The following is a 19,088-nucleotide window of genomic DNA, read 5'->3' as shown; positions in this document are numbered from 1 at the left end:
TATACCTATAAAAGTATATAGGTAATACTTTTTCTGTAATTTTTTAAATCATTTATAATTAGGATCAAAAAATTTAATTTCAATAATCTAAATCAGAACTAAAAAAAATGGCGAACTTTGTAACTACAGTACTTATTAGCAGTAGTAGCCAATATTATTTATAATAATATTACCTATATGAGATTTTTTTGTTGGTCAATGATAATATTATATTATGACCCTTTATTTAATATTATTATAGCTATACTTGCTTAGTCATATATTATATAAAATAAATATAGAGTCATTACTTTTTTTTTCATTACTGTATAAATGTAAAGCACCACACGATGAAACCATGAAAGATGGAACTTATGGAACTCTAAGGTGAGTCTAATACGACTGAGGGTTAAGATTTCAATTATATGAATATTTTGATTTCAAATAGATTTTAACAACAACAGAATAACAATATTATAAGTTTTAACATCTATTTATAATTATAAGCAATAACACATTAGTGACATTACAGACTCGATGTATAGTGTATATAAACATTTAAATTGCCACATATAAATTTAATAACTAAAAATAATATTTAAAAATTAATAATTATTGGTAAATTGTAAACCTATTTAGTATTTATCTTAAACAATAATAATATGTGTGTGATGGTTGTAAAATATACATCTTCAACTTAATACTAGACATATACAATAATTAGGTATTATATAACATTTTTGAAAATGTCAGAAAAAAAGTGCCAAAAGAATAAAATATTTCCACAAATAAATTGCAACGATATAATGATATAATATTATGTTACGGAGTGTATTCTATATAGGAATGGTATACCCGCAAATGAGTGGTCAAACATAAAACTAAACAGCAGACTTAATCTTAGACATTACTGAGAGTAAGTATATTTTATGCAACCTTTATAGCACATATAGTTGAAAAGCCCACAGTGATTAGTTTTTAGAAAAAATATTTATCTTTACACTTCTGATAATACCTAATACTTAGGTACTTTACGTTATGGATATAGAAATATTGACAATATTTAACTTTTTTTTAAACAAAACCAAACTTACCTCACATTTTTTATAAGTCTCCAAAATGTTAAAAAGTTTTGGAGAAACGTATAAAAGTGCGTTGTAGATTGAGATTTATTTAAAAAAAGTTGAATTGCCCATAACTTGAAAAATAAAAAAGTTAGACCCCCCTTCTTGAAAGGATATTTCTTCATCGACTAATTGTTTTAGATATATTTTCGTATGACGTTGATCGGTCACTTCCTCCCTCTCCCCGAACACATTGTATAATATGTATTTGTAATTACATGTAAATCATCAATAGAGAATAAAAAAGTTCAACATTCTAAGTAAATAAATGCTTAACTAAAGATTTTTAAACGAAAAATTCCCATCAAACTTCTAAAAAATACATGTGTGTATGTTTAGTTGTATTGAAACATATTTTAAGGATAGAAAATTAAAAAATATTTTTTTAATGACACAAGACGTATAATAAAGCCCCTTTCCTTCATCACTAACAATAATAACAAAACATTCTATAACAATTTAAAATACAATAATAAGTTCTAAAAACGCAGTATAACGGTAAATCGTTTATACAATATCATGTAATTGAATACTATATGCATTTTATCCGTTAGGTATTTTTTTTTCCTAGAAACTCAAACGACAGTACTATAATATTATACGTATAATATAATAAACTTTTGTTCGTTGTTTTGAAGACCATTATTATTTAGTTTCGATAAAACGTTCGCTTTGAATCACGCCTATCGTTCGTGTGAGGTGCACTTATTGTCGACTATTCACGACACGCGCAGCGGTGCAGTAGAGTCGAATGTTATCGTTTTCCGATATTTCAATATGCGTATTATACCCACTAGTCATAATATTATTATCTAAATTTTTTTTTCGTGCGTAATATTTCACGGGATTTCAATGTCATTTAAAGACACCGCCGCGCGAGTATCGGGAAAGAAATCGATATCTATCCGACATTTTTTCCCGCCTCAATCGGTCCACGTCGTTTCGTATAAAAATATTCAAAACGCAGACCCAAAGCGAGAACGCCAATAGGTACGAAATAATTTCAAAAAACGGTTAACGCACATAGGAACGCATATCGTATTGTTACACTGCCGTATATAGTAATCGACTTCCGTGCTATAAATATAATAATTATAATAATATATCGGTTTAATATTTAGGTCGGCATTCGTGCGGCGAGCGCGCTCACGCCATCGGCGACGGCCAGCCCGCCACCAACGACGACGACGTCCACAGAACCACCAGGACGAGCGCCACCAATGTGGCCGGCCCGGGACCACCCGCGGCGAAAACGGCCGTGGCCGAGGATTCGGCGGTGCGGTTGGCGCAGCACTGCAGGGCGACGGCCAACACCTTGGGATAGTACTCGTTCCAGAACTCGGGTTCCTGGTCGGGCAGCGACATGTTCGGCACCTTGTCCAGCACCATGGCCCGGGGGTTCCGGGGCTCGTACTCGTCCCACCGGACGTTGACGCCTGCCGACCTGTGCGCCGGGTCGGCGTGCCGCGCAAAGTTCGTCCACAGCGCCATCGCCGTGTCGGACATCCGGCGGTCGGCGGCCGTCCAGTCGATGGCCGAGGCCGACGGCCAGTACGGCACGCCCCACACGACGGGCAGCTCGGCGCCGTGCGGCGCGTCCATCCACTCGGCGGCGGCCGGAAGTGCTTTGGTGGCGCGCAGCTTGTACTCGTACCGGTACACGTACGTGGCGTTCAGGCGGGACACGTATCCGGCCACCCGGTGACCGGTGGCCCCGTACGCCTTGTTGGCCGCCATGATCACGTAGTTCCGGCGCAACGTTTCCGGGTCGTCCGTCTGCCGGGCGTACCGCAACACGACCGTGTCCACCACGAAGTCGACGTCCAACGTACAGTTGGCCTCGTCCTCGATCGCGCCACCTAAGCCTCCGCCGCCGTCCGAGAGTCCGCCGACCGTTTCGCCGGTGGGAGCGACGGTGGCCGTCGTCTGCTGTTGCTGGAGCCGCCTGAGCTGACGGGCCCTACGATCGTCCTCGTCTTCTTCGACCACGCCTTCCCGGACCAACGCCTCGAACCGATCTTTGGTTATGCCCTCACCGCCGCCGTTCACCCCGTCGAACGAGTCGAACGCGTCCTCCATCCGGTTGTAGCCGATCATGTGCGGCACGGCGGCGAACCGGCCGTCGTCCATGAGCGCGGCCGGCGCGTCCGGCAAGAACGGTTCCCGGCGACCGGCCGCCGCGGTGCCGTTTCCGGTCAGAGCCGGCCCGTCGACCACCGGGCCCCAGCGGATCAGCGAACCGCCGCCCTTGACCAGCGCCTCGGCGTCCACGTTCCGCAGGCATCCGGTCAACGTGTTCCGGAAGCAGTTGAACTTGTCGGCCAGCGCGTCCAACACGGCTTCCGGATCGTCCGGCGCCGTCACGGCCGTCCGGAGCAGCGCGTTGCCGCTCATGCTGATCGCCCGGTTGAACTTGTCCCGGGACATGGGCGACACCAAGTGCAGGCCCACGCTCACGGCCCCAGCGCCCTGCCCGAACACCGTCACGTTCTGCGTTGAACCGCCGAAGCTATCGATGTTCCGCTGCACCCAGTCGAGCGCGGCCGCCTGGTCCAGCAGTCCCCAGTTGCCCGACGCCTCCGCGGTGTTGTCCGTGTAGAAGCCCAATATGTTCAACCGGTACGCCGTCGTCACCACGATCACCTGCAGCGGTCACAAGTCCGGATATAACACGAGTTTTATGTTACGTATAATAATCATTTATAATAATATAATATCTACTGTGAAAAATCTGGTCAATTTTTTTCGTACTAATACGTTACAAATAAATAAACGCACCAAAGGAAATTCTAAAATTGAGTCTCATAATGTATTTAGGAAAAAATGATAATAAATTACTGTTTTTTCATCATTTTATATTATAATACTTATGAATAATATTCACGTCTTACTTTAATTGCTTTGAATCGTTTATCTACATGTAGGTACAACAAAATTATTAATATAAATAATTATATAAATTATAATTTTATGTTTGAAGGGGTGTTAGAGCCTTAAAATTTTTAAAAAAATTGTGACTTACACGATTTTAAACACGTTATAATATGTACTTGATTTTGCGTTTTTTCTAGTTTTAAAACTGAATTATTTGTAACCATTTTATAACTTACGAGCTTACAGAGTTTCATTAACTATCAGATTATTTTTATACTTCACGTAGTAAAATGCAACATATACCTATACAACGCGTCATTAAACTGACCACGGTCGTATAATTTTTTTGCGACCGTATAAGTAGTTGTAAAAGATAATAAGGTACGTTTAGATGTTTTTAACAGGTGTGTTTTTGCTAGGTACGATTAGGTCGTATATAATACTAATTTACTGTATTATAGTTTAATTTAACATAACGTACTTTATGTCTAGCAGCCAAAACCGAAGCGTCCCAATATATCGGCGTTCCCCAATGAAAATCGCCAGGATGAAACCAAACCATGACCGGAAACTTTTCTTCCGGTACCACACCTATAGGAAACAAAATAATATACATTATATTAAATTTCATACAATATACAAGTTATAGGGGTGATAATTGTCATTTTCAGTTATAATGCTTGTAATGTTATCGTTTTAAATGTCCTGTAGTCATACAACACATTTCCCCAGTTGGTAAAATAATAAATAAATCGATCACTTATCTCCAATGTTGAAAAAAATTGACTAAAAATCTAAATACAAAACAAAGTTTTAAAAAACAAACAAAAATCAAGACCCTTCTAATATATGGTCTGCAAAACGTAACGCACTTTTATTAAATGCGCAATAATGATCTTCTTTTATTTTCATTTTTTTTTACTATTTTTTAAGTTTATCGTTTTAATTAAAACTTTAAATAACAAGATTTAAGAAATCATTTTTGACAAGTATTATTAAAACGAGCATACTCTGAGTATTAATTTATAAAAATTAACTTTAAAAAGTTTACTGTGTCTGTTCCGCTTATGAATAGATGCTTGACAGAGTCTTCGGCTAATAGTTTCATTTCAATACGTATAGAGCAATTTTTTTAAAGAACATGATAAAAACAAGCAGCACAAAATATGAAAATTCCAATTATTATATCATGGATAAGCAACAAACCGATCGCGTGCTATATGATACCACTGAACATTTGGCAATCATAAAATACAATATAATAATATACTTCAATTGAAGCAACTTTTGAGTTTTGATAGACCTATGTATGTAGTATAATAATAATTTTTGAATTCGATTTACTCGGAAAATTGACCTTGCAACAACGCAACATTGAAACGAGACACTCATTTATTGAGTAAACCCCACGTATTATAGGGTATTGTCCTCATAAATCACGACTAATATAAAATATAAACAATAAATAAAGGATACACGTCATGTATTCGCCATAATCGCGTTTCATGATAAGTTAAAATTAATTGTAGGTATTTGTACACATATCTATTATTAATATTATAATATTTTATATAAACGTAAAAATTACAAAACTATTATCAAGTTGAGCAAAATCAAGGTCGGCGACCTCGAACAATAAATTTTTCCAAAACCCTACTCCCAGCACCCTTTCTAGCACATAATATATTACACTTTATACAATAAATACGGAGTTCGCCCACCTTTGAGCGTGATAATATCGCCTATTTCACTATTGCGTGTGTTTATGTATAGTATAATATTGTTATGGTGATCATATCGTGAAAATAATTATACAATTCTAGGCTTACCTTCTGCAGCAGCTATTATAAATGTATTATACTTACACCATACACCCGATCCTTGTTACCGTTATATATTATATTAAAATATTTTTTTACGACAATCACCATGATTATTTCAAATATCTACTATCTCATTTTCGATATTTAATCAAACTTCAAATTTCAAATTTAATATTTTAACTAGTAAAATTGTCTATTCTACTATTTAAACTTGAGATAAAAGTATAAACTATATAATAGAAACATTGCATCCTCCATGAAAAATGACTACCAATCTCAAAAGTTTGACGCTTTTTAAAATTTGTCACTTCGTGTGCAATAAAACTGCTTTTCACCTACAAGTATAATAATATGTCAATCCTGATTTGTTCTGAATTCCATTTATCGTAAACTTAAGTGTTCTATGTGTGTATATGATTTAATTTAAATTTATTTATATGTTTGAGTCTGTGATCACTTTTCGGAGCAGTAAAAATGTTTACGGAAAAAACAAAAAAAAATTAGAACAGGAATTTACAAAACCACTAATCAGCGTTAAACAAAACTCGATTTTGTTTATTTTATTTAACTCCCAAACGAACAACCTTACATAATTTTAATTTTTATCAAATGTTTTATTACAATTTTCTATACATGATACAATTTTCAAAATTTTTTGATTCAAGCTATTTATAGATACTTTCAATTTTCAATATTTTTATATATATATATATATAGTTGTTTTTATTTATGGTAAATATCTTGAAAATGTAATACAAGGTTTCTCTTAAGTAGTTCATAATGTATCCAACAAATATTTAAAACATATTATAAACACACTTTTTTAGCCATTTTAAATTACAATTTGGACAAAATTAAACATACAAACTAAGAATAACGGTTTTAATTATTTTGCTTTATTAAATTATAATTTAAAAATATTGTCCAGAAGAAGATACTTGAAACTTTTAATGTAAATTAATATAATATATTATACAAACACTGTAATTTCCAATTGCAATGTTTTTGGGGAAAATAAATTATTTAATCTATTTTATTCCTAATAGTAAAATAAATTACTTTAACAGCAATATAAGTATATAATAAAATATAGATACTTAGTTATAAAGACTGATAGCTCATAGCTCAAAATGGTTTTTCGTATGCAATTATATATTTATCATCGAATTCAAATTTAACATATTATAGTGTAGTGAATTAATGCTTAATAACGAGTTTCATTCTATATTCACTGTACGGATACAGCAGAGCGATTACTGGCTTCCTTCCTTTTACGTTTTTACTTAATTGTAAATCGATGATATTTAAAAAATCTAACTAACTGCTAATATAATATTATACTTAAATGCTTATTCCTGCAGGTAGAAAGTTATTATAATAATATATACTATTATTATGTAGATGTAAATTTTTCTAATCGACTAAATGTTAGTTTTAAAATAAAACGTAATGCGCAAGTATTCAGGGTTTGACGAAATCGCATGTGAAATAAATGACTTACCTACGCGGGTTGCATATTAGTATAACAATTTGTTTATTCAAGGTCGTGGTACCCACTAATAATTCCTGTGAAATTACAGACATGAGACATATAATAATTATTTATAAATTATACATTGGTCATTTCCCTTCTCTCCTTTTTCTTGGTACCTATCTGATTATCAAAATAGCTGCTATTTAAACCACATTTTAATCTAGTAAATAAATCTTTTTTTCTTGAAGTAATATTTATCAACAACTCGAATGCGCAGTAGCTGCATGTTGACATAATTTTTTCTCTCTTTTTTTCTAATTATCATTAATTTTCACCTTGAATCTTTCAATAACTTTAAAAAATTTAAAAAATATGATATATCATACTATTATAAGTAATGCCTGTCTTTACATCGTTCATAAAATATAAATCTATTTGCACTTTTATAAATTGAAAAAGTAGTAAAATCCTTTTAACCATTAAAGATAGATAGGTTAAAAATAATTTTTAAACATTTATCTATTGTTTATTAATAAATAAGATAATTTTATTTTGACTAGTAACTTTTTTTGCTCAGATGTTTATTTTATGTATTTTTTTAACTATTCCTACATTTTTTGATGTCAATCGTAAAATAAATTACCCATAATAACCACGTGTAATCAAAATTAATCGTATTTCTATTTTCTTAGTGAACTTTCACGAGTTTTAATATTTACCTACGTTTCCGACTCTGGGTTACACTTATAATACAAGTAGGTGCACAGTAACATTATCGACTTGATTCACTTCTTCAGATTTTTCCTTTTTATTACAACAAACAACAATATAGATTACTCTGTGCGTGCACAAGAAAAATAAACAAGGTCTGTTATTCTTTTTTTTTCTTTGTTTAGCTGTCTTGCGTGATTCGAATTGACAACTTAGACGACTTTACCATTCCGTGCAGTGTACGTTAAAATAAACGACAACCGGTAAGCGAATTATTACAGTTGTTTTTTTATATTTACTATTATGAAAATTCGTTTGACTAACTGGCTTTATGTAATATTTGAATAATAATATTATTGTTTTAATACATACATTTTACAAAATAATAACGTGTTTGATTCTAATCAGACGAAAGGAAGTACATCAAGTTATGTCAATAATACAGCACACTAACAACGCGTGGAATGATTTTTATATATTTTTTTTTTGCATAAATATTATGTATTATATTATATATTACTTTTTAGTTATATACATTTATATTATACATATTATTTGTCGTTACATTATTGCTACTTAGAAAAATTCCAACGAAATTACTTACCTACTACACTAAAACAAAGTAGCGTCGTACTATCTACAGTAGGTAACGCATTACTTTGATCAAATAGGTATCTAAGGTAAGGTAATCTTACTACCAAGTTAACACTGTAATCAATGATATAACTAATATTAAAGATCAATTTATAGCAATCGTAAGTATCATACAATAAAATATATCATGTTTAAAAATTTCATAAAACATTTCAATTTTTATAACTGTTATTTACTTATATGTATAACAATCAATCAAGGTGTAAAATAATATAACTGGACTATATGTAGGTATACTGCTATCTAATTATCTCCTAAATTTATGGATAGCTATTTGTAATTTAGTAGAACCAAATAATAAAATAATTAATAAAAACCCAATAGTCTCTACATGGTGAAATGTTTTAAACTTCAGACACTATAATACTAATTACGATATTATATTAATAAAATAATCAAAAGAAGTTAAATAAATTAAATCTACGTTACTTAAATATTCCACAAGTATTTAACTATAAAGTATAAATATATATATATATTTAGTATACTAATGGGCAACTAGCTATACATTTTTTATCATTCGTGCGAGTAATTCTAATTTGGAATTACAATTGTGACTAGTTGACGGTGTTACAGAAAACATTTAAAATTAAAACTAAATCAGATAAAATAAATTAGCCCAAATGACGAAAGGCGACTTGAGTTTTAAAAACTACGCTGGGAAATGACGCCCGGAAAATACTTTTAACAATTGTCGTGACTGTTTTTGTACAGTACATCAATATTCTCACGCGATGTTGTTGAGTTTGATTAATACAACGAGTAATTAGTACTGTCTACACTTTATGAAAACTTAATTTATCACTTTCGATTGTTCCATCTATACAATAACATATAGCTTATATAAAACGGAATTAGCTGTGTATCAGTAATGAAGTTAAGTACCTTGGCCTATATAATATACTGGTATATTAACATAGTTGTATCCCAAAAATGAAAAAATGAATAATAATTTAAGTCAAAAAAAGTTTAATACACAATATTTTATTTTGGTTTTATGGTTGTAATATTGAATACAACGAAGAAAAATGTTTTGTTTATAATATGTCAACATATTTAAACTACCTAATGTACAGCAATGTATGAAATAAACGAAATGTATTAAGAATAATACACGTCTTATTGTAAAATATCAACTCTTAATTAAAATTGTATTGTATTGATGAGTTATAAGCTATCATCATTAGATAACTCATCATCTACCTACAATCTATTCGCAAATACACGAATCCAAAGAAACCATAACTATATGAATAAATGTAAAAAATACCATGTTTTATTATTGTTGAATAGTATGATATTTTAGTATTGAATTTTAGTACTCTGTGAATATCGTCTTCTCAACCATCACTGTTAAAAAATGTTTAACCAATATAAAATAATGGTCTCGTGTTTTTAACTTTTCTTCTTTTAATTTATGTTTGAATAATTACTCGAAATTCCCTACTAATATTAATTATATACACATTTATTTTTATATTCGTGGAGAAATGTATGCATGATACGTCCAATTTTGGATTCGATGAATGTATTGATTTTACTATGATGTGTTTTTTTGTATATATATAGATGAGTACTCTATACAGTATTTATACACTGTACAGTATACACGATAAATTTCCAATAAAAAGCTTCAATACTTGGGGTAGTTTCGAGGAATCAAACTTAAAAAATCACAAAACTTATTTTTATAATTGTTAAAAACAAACTAAAAACACAAATTTAAAGAAAAACGACAATTTTTACACAAATTCTACTTTTAAAGACATTCGAAATTTCAATTTTTTTTTCTATAAATGTCAATAAAAAAATTATTCGCTGAATCGAAATTTGAATACAAGATCCCACAAAATGTATTCTTCTAATTGTATAAAAATATTAAAAATATATAGACACAATTTTTTTTATTAGCTAGAATTTTGAAAAATTTGTCAAAATCGCAAAAACATACAAATTATTTTATAATAAAAAATTTTATTTTTAAGTTTTGTAAATGTAATAGGTACAAGATTTCTTTATAAGTAATTTATACCTACTAAAATCATAAGAACTAATACATATATTATAAAGGTTAATTTTAATTTCAATATTGAAGGAAAATACATATTTTGTTATAAATCAGAAACATTATTCGTTAGGACTTAAAACGTATATAATATATATTATATATTTATGAATTTAACATTTTTACTGTTTTCGATAACATTTTTGATTCAGTTCAAAATATTATTTATTCATAGGTACTGTGAATCTATTTTTTACTATTTTACATTATTTACATAAAGATATGTTACAAAATGTTGATTTATTTGAGCTCATAAAATAACATTATAAACATATATTATTACAACAATTAAATATTGATAATATAATAAATGTAATATTTTTGGAAAAATCCAACTTACGGTAATACTGAAAGTAAAATAAAGGACTTAAATAGCAATATCAAAAAATATATCACTTAGTAGTATAGGCTAATAGATCGTTTTAACTCAGAATCGTTTTTTGTATACATTGATGTATCAAATTTAACATATACCTATAATAATAGTGACCCACTTGACACCTAATGTATGTCAGCAAAACACTACCCACCTGTTTGTCTCTTCCATCGCCCTTTTGAAACAATTCAAATAGTTCAAATTTCAATTAAATCAAGACCTAAGAGTTTTATGTTATCGTCATTCATTTAAAAATTAAATTTTATTGTACGTACGTCATGGACCTAACTGTTAACTTTTTAATGAAGTATTATGCTCTGTAATTCTGTTAGCTCTAACGTAATCGTTTTAAATAAACAAGTATATAGCATGTATCATACACGATTAGGTACACCGTGACCACATTGATATATATTTATTTAAACGTGAAAACAATAGCTATCTATTTATGATGTAATCGTACTAGATAACGGCGATCGTTTAAGGAAGTCAATCCTACGGGTTTAATACGTATAATAGGTATCTATGTTTCTATCCGGATCGACTTTTCTAATCCGATTAATTTTCTTGTCCTGAATGTCATCACCACGTCGCGACGTCGTACAGAGTTAAAAACAACTAAAACAGACAGTACCTATTCTAGGTAATAATACATATTACGATGTACAGTGTGTTAAAATTAAAAATAACTTTTTAATTTTCACGTAAAATAAAACAATACATTTTTTTAATTTACGTATACCTCCTTTAGAATTTATTACCATACGATATTCGCATTATTACAGTTTAATGGTTGCGTGTTGGTTGAAAAAAAAACTGTCGAAAGTACTTGTATATAATGTATGGGCTATCACATAAAAACCATACAGGATGTCCGTTCTGAATTAATCGACAGTAGAAAACATTTAAACAAAACAAAAACAAAAAAGATTAACAAAAAAAACTGAATTCATAAAAAAATAATTATTAAAAGCACGATTTTCTTTTACAGCTAAGAAATGTATTATAATACTATGATATATTTAATCAAATTATTAATAATAATATAGTAAAATTATATTTTCACATTTACTTACTAACATATAATAAACATTAAACATTAGCTAGTCTATTAAAGTATGAAATCATTAAGTTTTAATATTTTGTTAAAATTATTACGTACCTAACACATATACTCGTACTACGAAATATTTAATCAATAGTGTCTTTCAGAGACAAATAAGAGTTTGAAAATTCATTAATGTTTTATACAATATAATTTATAATATCGTCAACAATATTTATTCTACAATAAATTAGAAATAGTATCTATAAAAAAAAAATGTATTTAAACAACACGTTTGGAATTTAATACGTGAAACGTAGTAGGTACCTACTTGGTTAGTAATTACTAAATAAAATTCCTATCACAAATGATTTTGTATAAATCTAATAACTAAACAATAAATAAATATTATTTTATTATAATACAATAATATTATTTTACAAACGATTTAATATATTTTAATATCAAGATTCTAGCCACTAGGTATCAAATTTAGAAGTTATAAAATACTAATAAGTGCATAATAATGGCCATCTATTTGTGGAATAAATATACTCTAATAGTATAATAATTTTAGCATTTGATTCATAAAACGTAAGGATAAAAAAAAGGTTAAATTAAATATACATTGTTCCTGTAAGGAATCCCTTGGTATTTTTATCCAAAATAATTCATTAAAATTCATAATTAATTATGGATTAAATTTATTTTAACTCCTAAATTAAAACCGTTTAGTTTTTTTTTTTTATTTTTTAATCATAACTAAGAGTCGCATTAATTTGTTCCGAGATTTAATTTAAAACTTAAAACTTTAAAAATTTGTTATTCATTAGTTAATCCTTGGTGGACAATTCTAAATTTTACCATACTTTTTATGGGTCCTAAAAATATATTGACGATAACGATATAATATTATACATTATCGACACTCGTTAGAGTGAAATTAATTCCAGTTTCCTACGCGTACAACGCGATGAACAATAGGTATTGTCTTTTTTTTTTTACCTGATGTAATACATAAATAACTGAAATCAATTACCTAATATTTAGGGCAATTTATATAAAATATATGCATATACCTACAATCTACATAGATATATTAATATGTTTATTAACACGCATGTGCGATTGATAATTATAATATTCACGTGACTAAGATAAAATATACAATTTTAAAATAAAGTAAATTTAGTTACGCCACTGTATAAGAAATTTTATTTTATATTTTTAGATTTCTAAGTTTTAATAAATATCTAACAAACAAACGTGTTACTTAAATTATTAAAACTATAGATTTTCAGAGATTATAATATAGAAAGTTAAAAAATTGTATGGAAATGTGTAATCAAGATCGACACTATACCTAATATAAGTATAAACCTGGTCGGTGAATAAAGACTATGAATACAGTACAGCAAATACCTACTTGCACAAATAGTGACTATATTATCTATGAAAAAATTAGATATTTATATACATAAAAATAATTATTGCTAATATTATAATAATAAAAAAAAGATAAATAATAAAGAATATAGATATTTTATTTTTTAAATGTTTTACATGTTTTACACAATATTGGTACCTACATGTTTTAATTTCAAAAAACCTATTAATTAGTATAAATTACAACGTTAAAAAGAATGTTCTTAAAAAAACACGACTTTCAAGTTTTTAAATATAATATAGCGATAATTGCATACTGTTCTTTAACACTTAAAATATTAATAAAAAAATAAGGGACAACAACATTTATACTTTTTGTTTAAATATTTCTATGAATTAAAACTAGACGAATAAACTACACGCAAAGTATATTTTACCACTTTGAACAAGCAGATTACATTTTTACATAAAATACGTTGCAACACTCGTATAAAAATCAAGTTGACATGCAATAGTCGAAATTTTCAGTAACAGGCAATAGCATTACTTATATGATTGGAACCAATTTGAAATGTAATTTTTATAACTAAAAAATTTTTGTTTTAGGTTCAAAATTCATAAAATTTGTTATAAACTATTTTTATCATTCAAGTAGGTACTCAACTGTACCTAAGAAACATAACGTATGCTAATTTAAACCGAAAAGATTTAATTTCTAAATTATTAACTTTTTTAAAGATTAATAGAAGTAAATCATAATTTTATGTCACTTAAAATGTAAAATAGTATACACACAAGTCAGAAATCAAAATATTATAACTAAAGAAAGTTTTCATTATAGGTGCGACTTATAACAGAAATATTGTCAATATTCAAACTGTATAAATAAGTATACATCTGTATACCTATTTTATATTTATATTCAAAATAAGTGCTACGTGCATAAGGATGCTCGAATCGTCTTAAGAAATATTCAATTAATAAATACATAGTACCTACTTTTGATTAATGATAAAACATAATGTTTATAACAATATATTGTCAAGTATCACTAGATTATTAGATTAATGAGTTATATTTATTTTTATAGGTAGGTACACTTCAAGTTAATAGTTACAATGACATTAATTTTAAATATATTCGTATTTTATAAGAAAACTAGACATTATAAGTAAATACTTAGCATATGCATTCATTGGACAATAACTAAAAAAAAAATCTATTTTTCTTAAAGTCTTACACGGTAGGTCCTACAGCATACAACAACTAACTGTGCTATACTCACATAAAAAAAACTCCTCTTTATTATAAAGGGGTTGACGAGTATTATGTTATTGTTTTTTTTCCAAGAATTTTAAATAATATTAAAATAAAGTAAACGACAGCCTACTTCGATATGTTTACAGGGTATATTCTGTAATTTTTCATTTATTATTCATAAAATATATTATATAGTTTCAATAAGTACAGTCAAAAAAATGTGTTCTAAAATTGTAATACATACACAATAATATATTTATGATAAACCAATAATATCTTAAGCGTTTGTATGCTTACAATTTTTTCAAAAAAACTTTTTTTTAAATTGTAAAAATAAAATATAATTCATTATTTTACAGAGTTGTTATGAATAATTTAAGTTATTATTGTTGCATTACAACAAAGAAAAAATTTCACAAATTAAGTTATCATAATATAACTTAAAATAATACCAACTAATTTAACATAAAATTACAGCAACGAGTTAGTTATACATAATATTTTTATTTATTTAGTATTATTTTTATTTGATTTATTATTTTATTATACTTAATTATTATTTACTATTTTTGTATAACTATAATATGGTTTATCAATGACTGTATCTTCACATTTTAAATTAAAAAATACTAAACAGTTCTTGATGCTTAATTACCTATATACCTATACATATTTTTTTTTAATATATAGATAATAAAATGTAGTAACGCAAATTTTTATACATACACGAATATAATGATACTATTGTAAGATATCCCCATACTGGTAGTATAGTATTTATTATACCTGTCCTATACCTATTAATTGTATTTATGAAACAATCTTGAAGTTTTTTTTCTGTTCTATTCAAATTGTTTTTCACAAAAACAATTCTATAAGAATTAAAGTGAAATTTTAATTGTCACGTACTATGTATTATGTTTATTATGTATAAAACTAGTAGCTGAGCCTAGTGAAATTTTATAAAATTCAACGACCATAGCATATAAAAGATAACAAATTCGGAAAATAACTTTGTCATAAGTTAATATAATATTAAAACAAGTGGCGTCATTTGGGGGTTGCAAGGTGGGCATTTGCCCCTGTCTGATTTTAAAAGCAGCCCAATGGGCCGGTGTGCAGTTTTTGCCATTTAACCATTATTTTATTTTATTAGTGCAAAAACATGATTATTTTTATAATATTTTCAGAAAATATTTTACAGTCTACCTGCTAAGAAATTATAGTCACAATGACACATTTTTAATTAATAATTGGTAGTAAGAATAAATTTATATTTAGACGCATGCGGGTTGTGCATGACGCATGTATGTTTTGTGTGTGCATGTGTAATAACAACGATAATAATAATAATAATTAATATCATAATCTCATATAATTTTATTTTTAAAATCTAAAATTATTACAAATTCTAAAAACAACAATAGATTTACACTCTTACCTATTTATCATTGATCTCAGACTTCTGTCAACTTGCGATAGCCGACAGTCGTGTATCACAATAATTCACTGTAAATTATTCTGTATTTTGTTAATATTTAGTTCAGTAACCGCTTATTCTATACCTATATTAATTATATTCGTGACGTGTGTTCTCATTATTCTTTTGATATGGACAAAACATTTCTTAAAAAAAAAGTAATGGGTAAAATAGGTAATGAAAAAAAGAAGATATCCTTTAATAAATTAATAATATTTTTTTTAATTAATAAAAATTGTTATACTTGATAGTTTACAGAGTTTTAATTGGTATTGGATTGTACAGTTGTTTTTTATGAAATATCTGCTGTCATATATTTGCAAATTATGTTATTAACCAGTTGATAAATAAGCTTGTAAAAATTAGACTAAAAAAAAATGTGATAAAAAAGTAAGTAGATATATGCGGTTGTGAGCGGTTTTTTTTTATCCATTCGGGCCGGTCAAAACCTTTGCCCCCCTCTACTGAAAACTGAAATGACGCCACTGATTAAAACACTTATTATCTAAACGATGTTTGAATAATACAGTGTATAGTTAATATTAAATAACATACTCAATTCATAAAAGTTAAATTGCGATTGTTTATTAATTTAAAAATGAGTTATGAGTGATTTAATGATTTCCTTCAGCTTAGCCACTAGTTTTATTTTTATGCTACATACTACATACATGAGCGATAATAATTTTTTTTTTTTAAGTTTAGTAGATCATACACTGAATTTCTAATATCATTTATAGATAGTCAACATTAATATTCTTTATCGATTAATTAATATTTAGAGCAATTTCAGTATAAAAATATTCGAGTGTTTTATAATAAAAACAATTTTTCAATACCTACTCTTATGTTGTAACTTGTAATTGTAAATTATCCTTAATATAATTTACAACATTGCTTTTATATTATATAGTCATTTCAAAGTATCAAAAATGATAATAATTGGGACTAAATATGAAGTACACGGGAGAGCAAGTGTATATGACAATGTGATCAGAAATTATCGTAATTAACTGGATATTGGATATATGTACTATTATTATTAGATACCAAACTCGACAGTGATAAGTCAAAAACTAAAGTGAAAGCCAGAGATCGGTAAATCGCATTATTGCAGTGCGGATCAATTACTGAGTCAGGAAAATCGAACACCTACAAGAAAACTTCACAAATACGATTCTGGACGTTTGATATAAATAAAAACAAGCGTTCAAACGACGATAAGAATAACAATGAAAACGGAATATCGTTAGTAGGTACATACGAATTGAGTTCCCACAACCCCCTGACAGGTACCTACACAACTTACGATAATGACTTTTTTCAGGACCGGAGTTGGACTCGACCTCGTACAATGACTATGTATAAGTCTACTTACCTTCGGGCCTGTAGACGTTCAGGTACAGACAGTCCTCGGAAATCTTGACCGGACTCGGCGTGATGGTGGCGAACAACCGGTGGACGGGATGTGGCCGGACCGGCGGGTCCGGGATGCAGGCGGGCTTGTGCGCGTTGCCGGCGAGGACGCCGCTCCACGCGGGTGGCGGATCCACTTCCGGCGGCGCGAACCGCAGGTTGCCTATGGGCGGCTTGGCGAACGGTATGCCCAGATACGTCCAGGCCCGATGTCCGATCTTGTTGAGCGGCACCTCGACGCCGGAAACGGCTCCCTGACGGCGGATGTTCACCACCGGCGCGTCCCGGTTACCGCCGCCGGCCCTCTGCGACTGCACCTGACCGCCGCACACGCAGACGCACGCGCAGGCCGCCAACTGCAGCAGCCCTCGGATCCGGTTGCCCCGTGTCGGGTTCAACAGTACCATGGTCGTAGGCGGCGTATTGACCGCGGTCGCGATCGTAACACGAGTGCGTTGTTTTCGGTCGACGGCGAACGGAATGGCGCGCGTATTATCGTGCAACGGCAGTGAGCTCGCGGACCTCGGTGGACTGTGCGTGACGACGACGTCGACGACGAAAGTAAGAATGAAAAGAAAACTCCGTCCGACGGGGCAAAGACCGAGTGCGGAGCGGCTTCCACCGAGCTGCGCGCGACCGTCTTGCACGCTCGCCGCGTTCAACCCCACCCGACGTCGTAGTAATAATAATAGCCGTTTCGCACGGAAAGCAGCGGTGACGGCGGCGAGGCGAATTAGCCGAGAGAATATTATTCTTCGTGAGTATATTATTACATTACACATTTGTACGAATAATAAAAAAAAACATAATTTAAAGTATAGACGCGTCGTGTTCCGTAGGTACGATTGATAATAATATATAAACAGCGATGAAAGACGCTCCGCATAAATTTACGCACGCGACGTAGCTAACCCGTTGATGATTATTTCGCTCGCCGTTTACGGTATATCCCGAGTTCCGGAGTGTTATTATACACACGTAATGGGGTGGGTAGTATGTGTCTATACTCTATAGTATCGATATAATATGCAATATGCATAACGCGGTCGAATTGTTAATATTTTACGATTATTTTCGTCGATAACGATATAATATACCATTGGATAATATAATAATAATATGCCTATATATATATATAGTACAGCAGACCACGAGAGGGTGATCGGCGGGAAAAATGTAAATTTCTCGAGCGGACGCGAGTGAACAACAATAACAATATTATAATAATAATAATCGTCGGAATCACGTCGGCCTGCACCCCCAAGTCAAACCCCATCGCACCCACTGCTAAATAAAAAAAGCCCTCGACCTTGACGTATAGCCATCGCGCCGCGTGGCAGAATTTCATTATCGCGGCCGTCACGCTCGAAACCGATTGAAGTCCGAGATACGTAGGTATAATAATAATATGTATAATAATT

The 19,088-nt window shown here is 30.7% G+C and overlaps 1 protein-coding gene and 1 long non-coding RNA gene across 2 annotated transcripts; one reads left to right on the top strand and one right to left on the bottom strand.

Annotated features, from left to right (window-relative positions):
• Positions 1-453: 453 nt before the first annotated feature.
• Positions 454-18,328, bottom strand: LOC114130060 (cocaine esterase). The gene is made up of 3 exons (XM_050206014.1): positions 17,630-18,328; positions 4,459-4,568; positions 454-3,746 (listed from the first exon to the last, which is right to left on the bottom strand). Exons 1-3 carry the CDS (start codon positions 18,072-18,074, stop codon positions 2,250-2,252), a joined length of 2,052 nt encoding a protein of 683 aa, XP_050061971.1. The 5' UTR covers positions 18,075-18,328; the 3' UTR covers positions 454-2,249.
• LOC126551799 (uncharacterized) lies at positions 16,823-17,703 on the top strand. Its single transcript, XR_007605683.1, has 3 exons — positions 16,823-17,210; positions 17,298-17,507; positions 17,579-17,703. It is a non-coding gene; the product is annotated as an uncharacterized LOC126551799 (long non-coding RNA).
• Positions 18,329-19,088: the final 760 nt, after the last annotated feature.

The sequence above is a fragment of the Aphis gossypii genome, chromosome X, assembly GCF_020184175.1.
Source record: "Aphis gossypii isolate Hap1 chromosome X, ASM2018417v2, whole genome shotgun sequence".
Classification (NCBI taxonomy): domain Eukaryota; kingdom Metazoa; phylum Arthropoda; class Insecta; order Hemiptera; family Aphididae; genus Aphis; species Aphis gossypii.
The sequence above is the reverse complement of the archived record's forward strand: the minus strand, read 5'-3'. Positions and strand labels throughout refer to the sequence as shown.

Coding starts and splice junctions, on each gene's coding strand:
- LOC114130060 (XM_050206014.1), bottom strand. CDS start 18,074: ATGGTACTGTTGAACCCGACACGGGGCAACCGGATCCGAGGGCTGCTG. Junction 4,569..17,629: donor GAACGTCTACAGGCCCGAAG/GTAAGTAGACTT, acceptor TGTTTCCTATAG/GTGTGGTACCGGAAGAAAAG. Junction 3,747..4,458: donor TTTTGGCTGCTAGACATAAA/GTACGTTATGTT, acceptor TGACCGCTGCAG/GTGATCGTGGTGACGACGGC.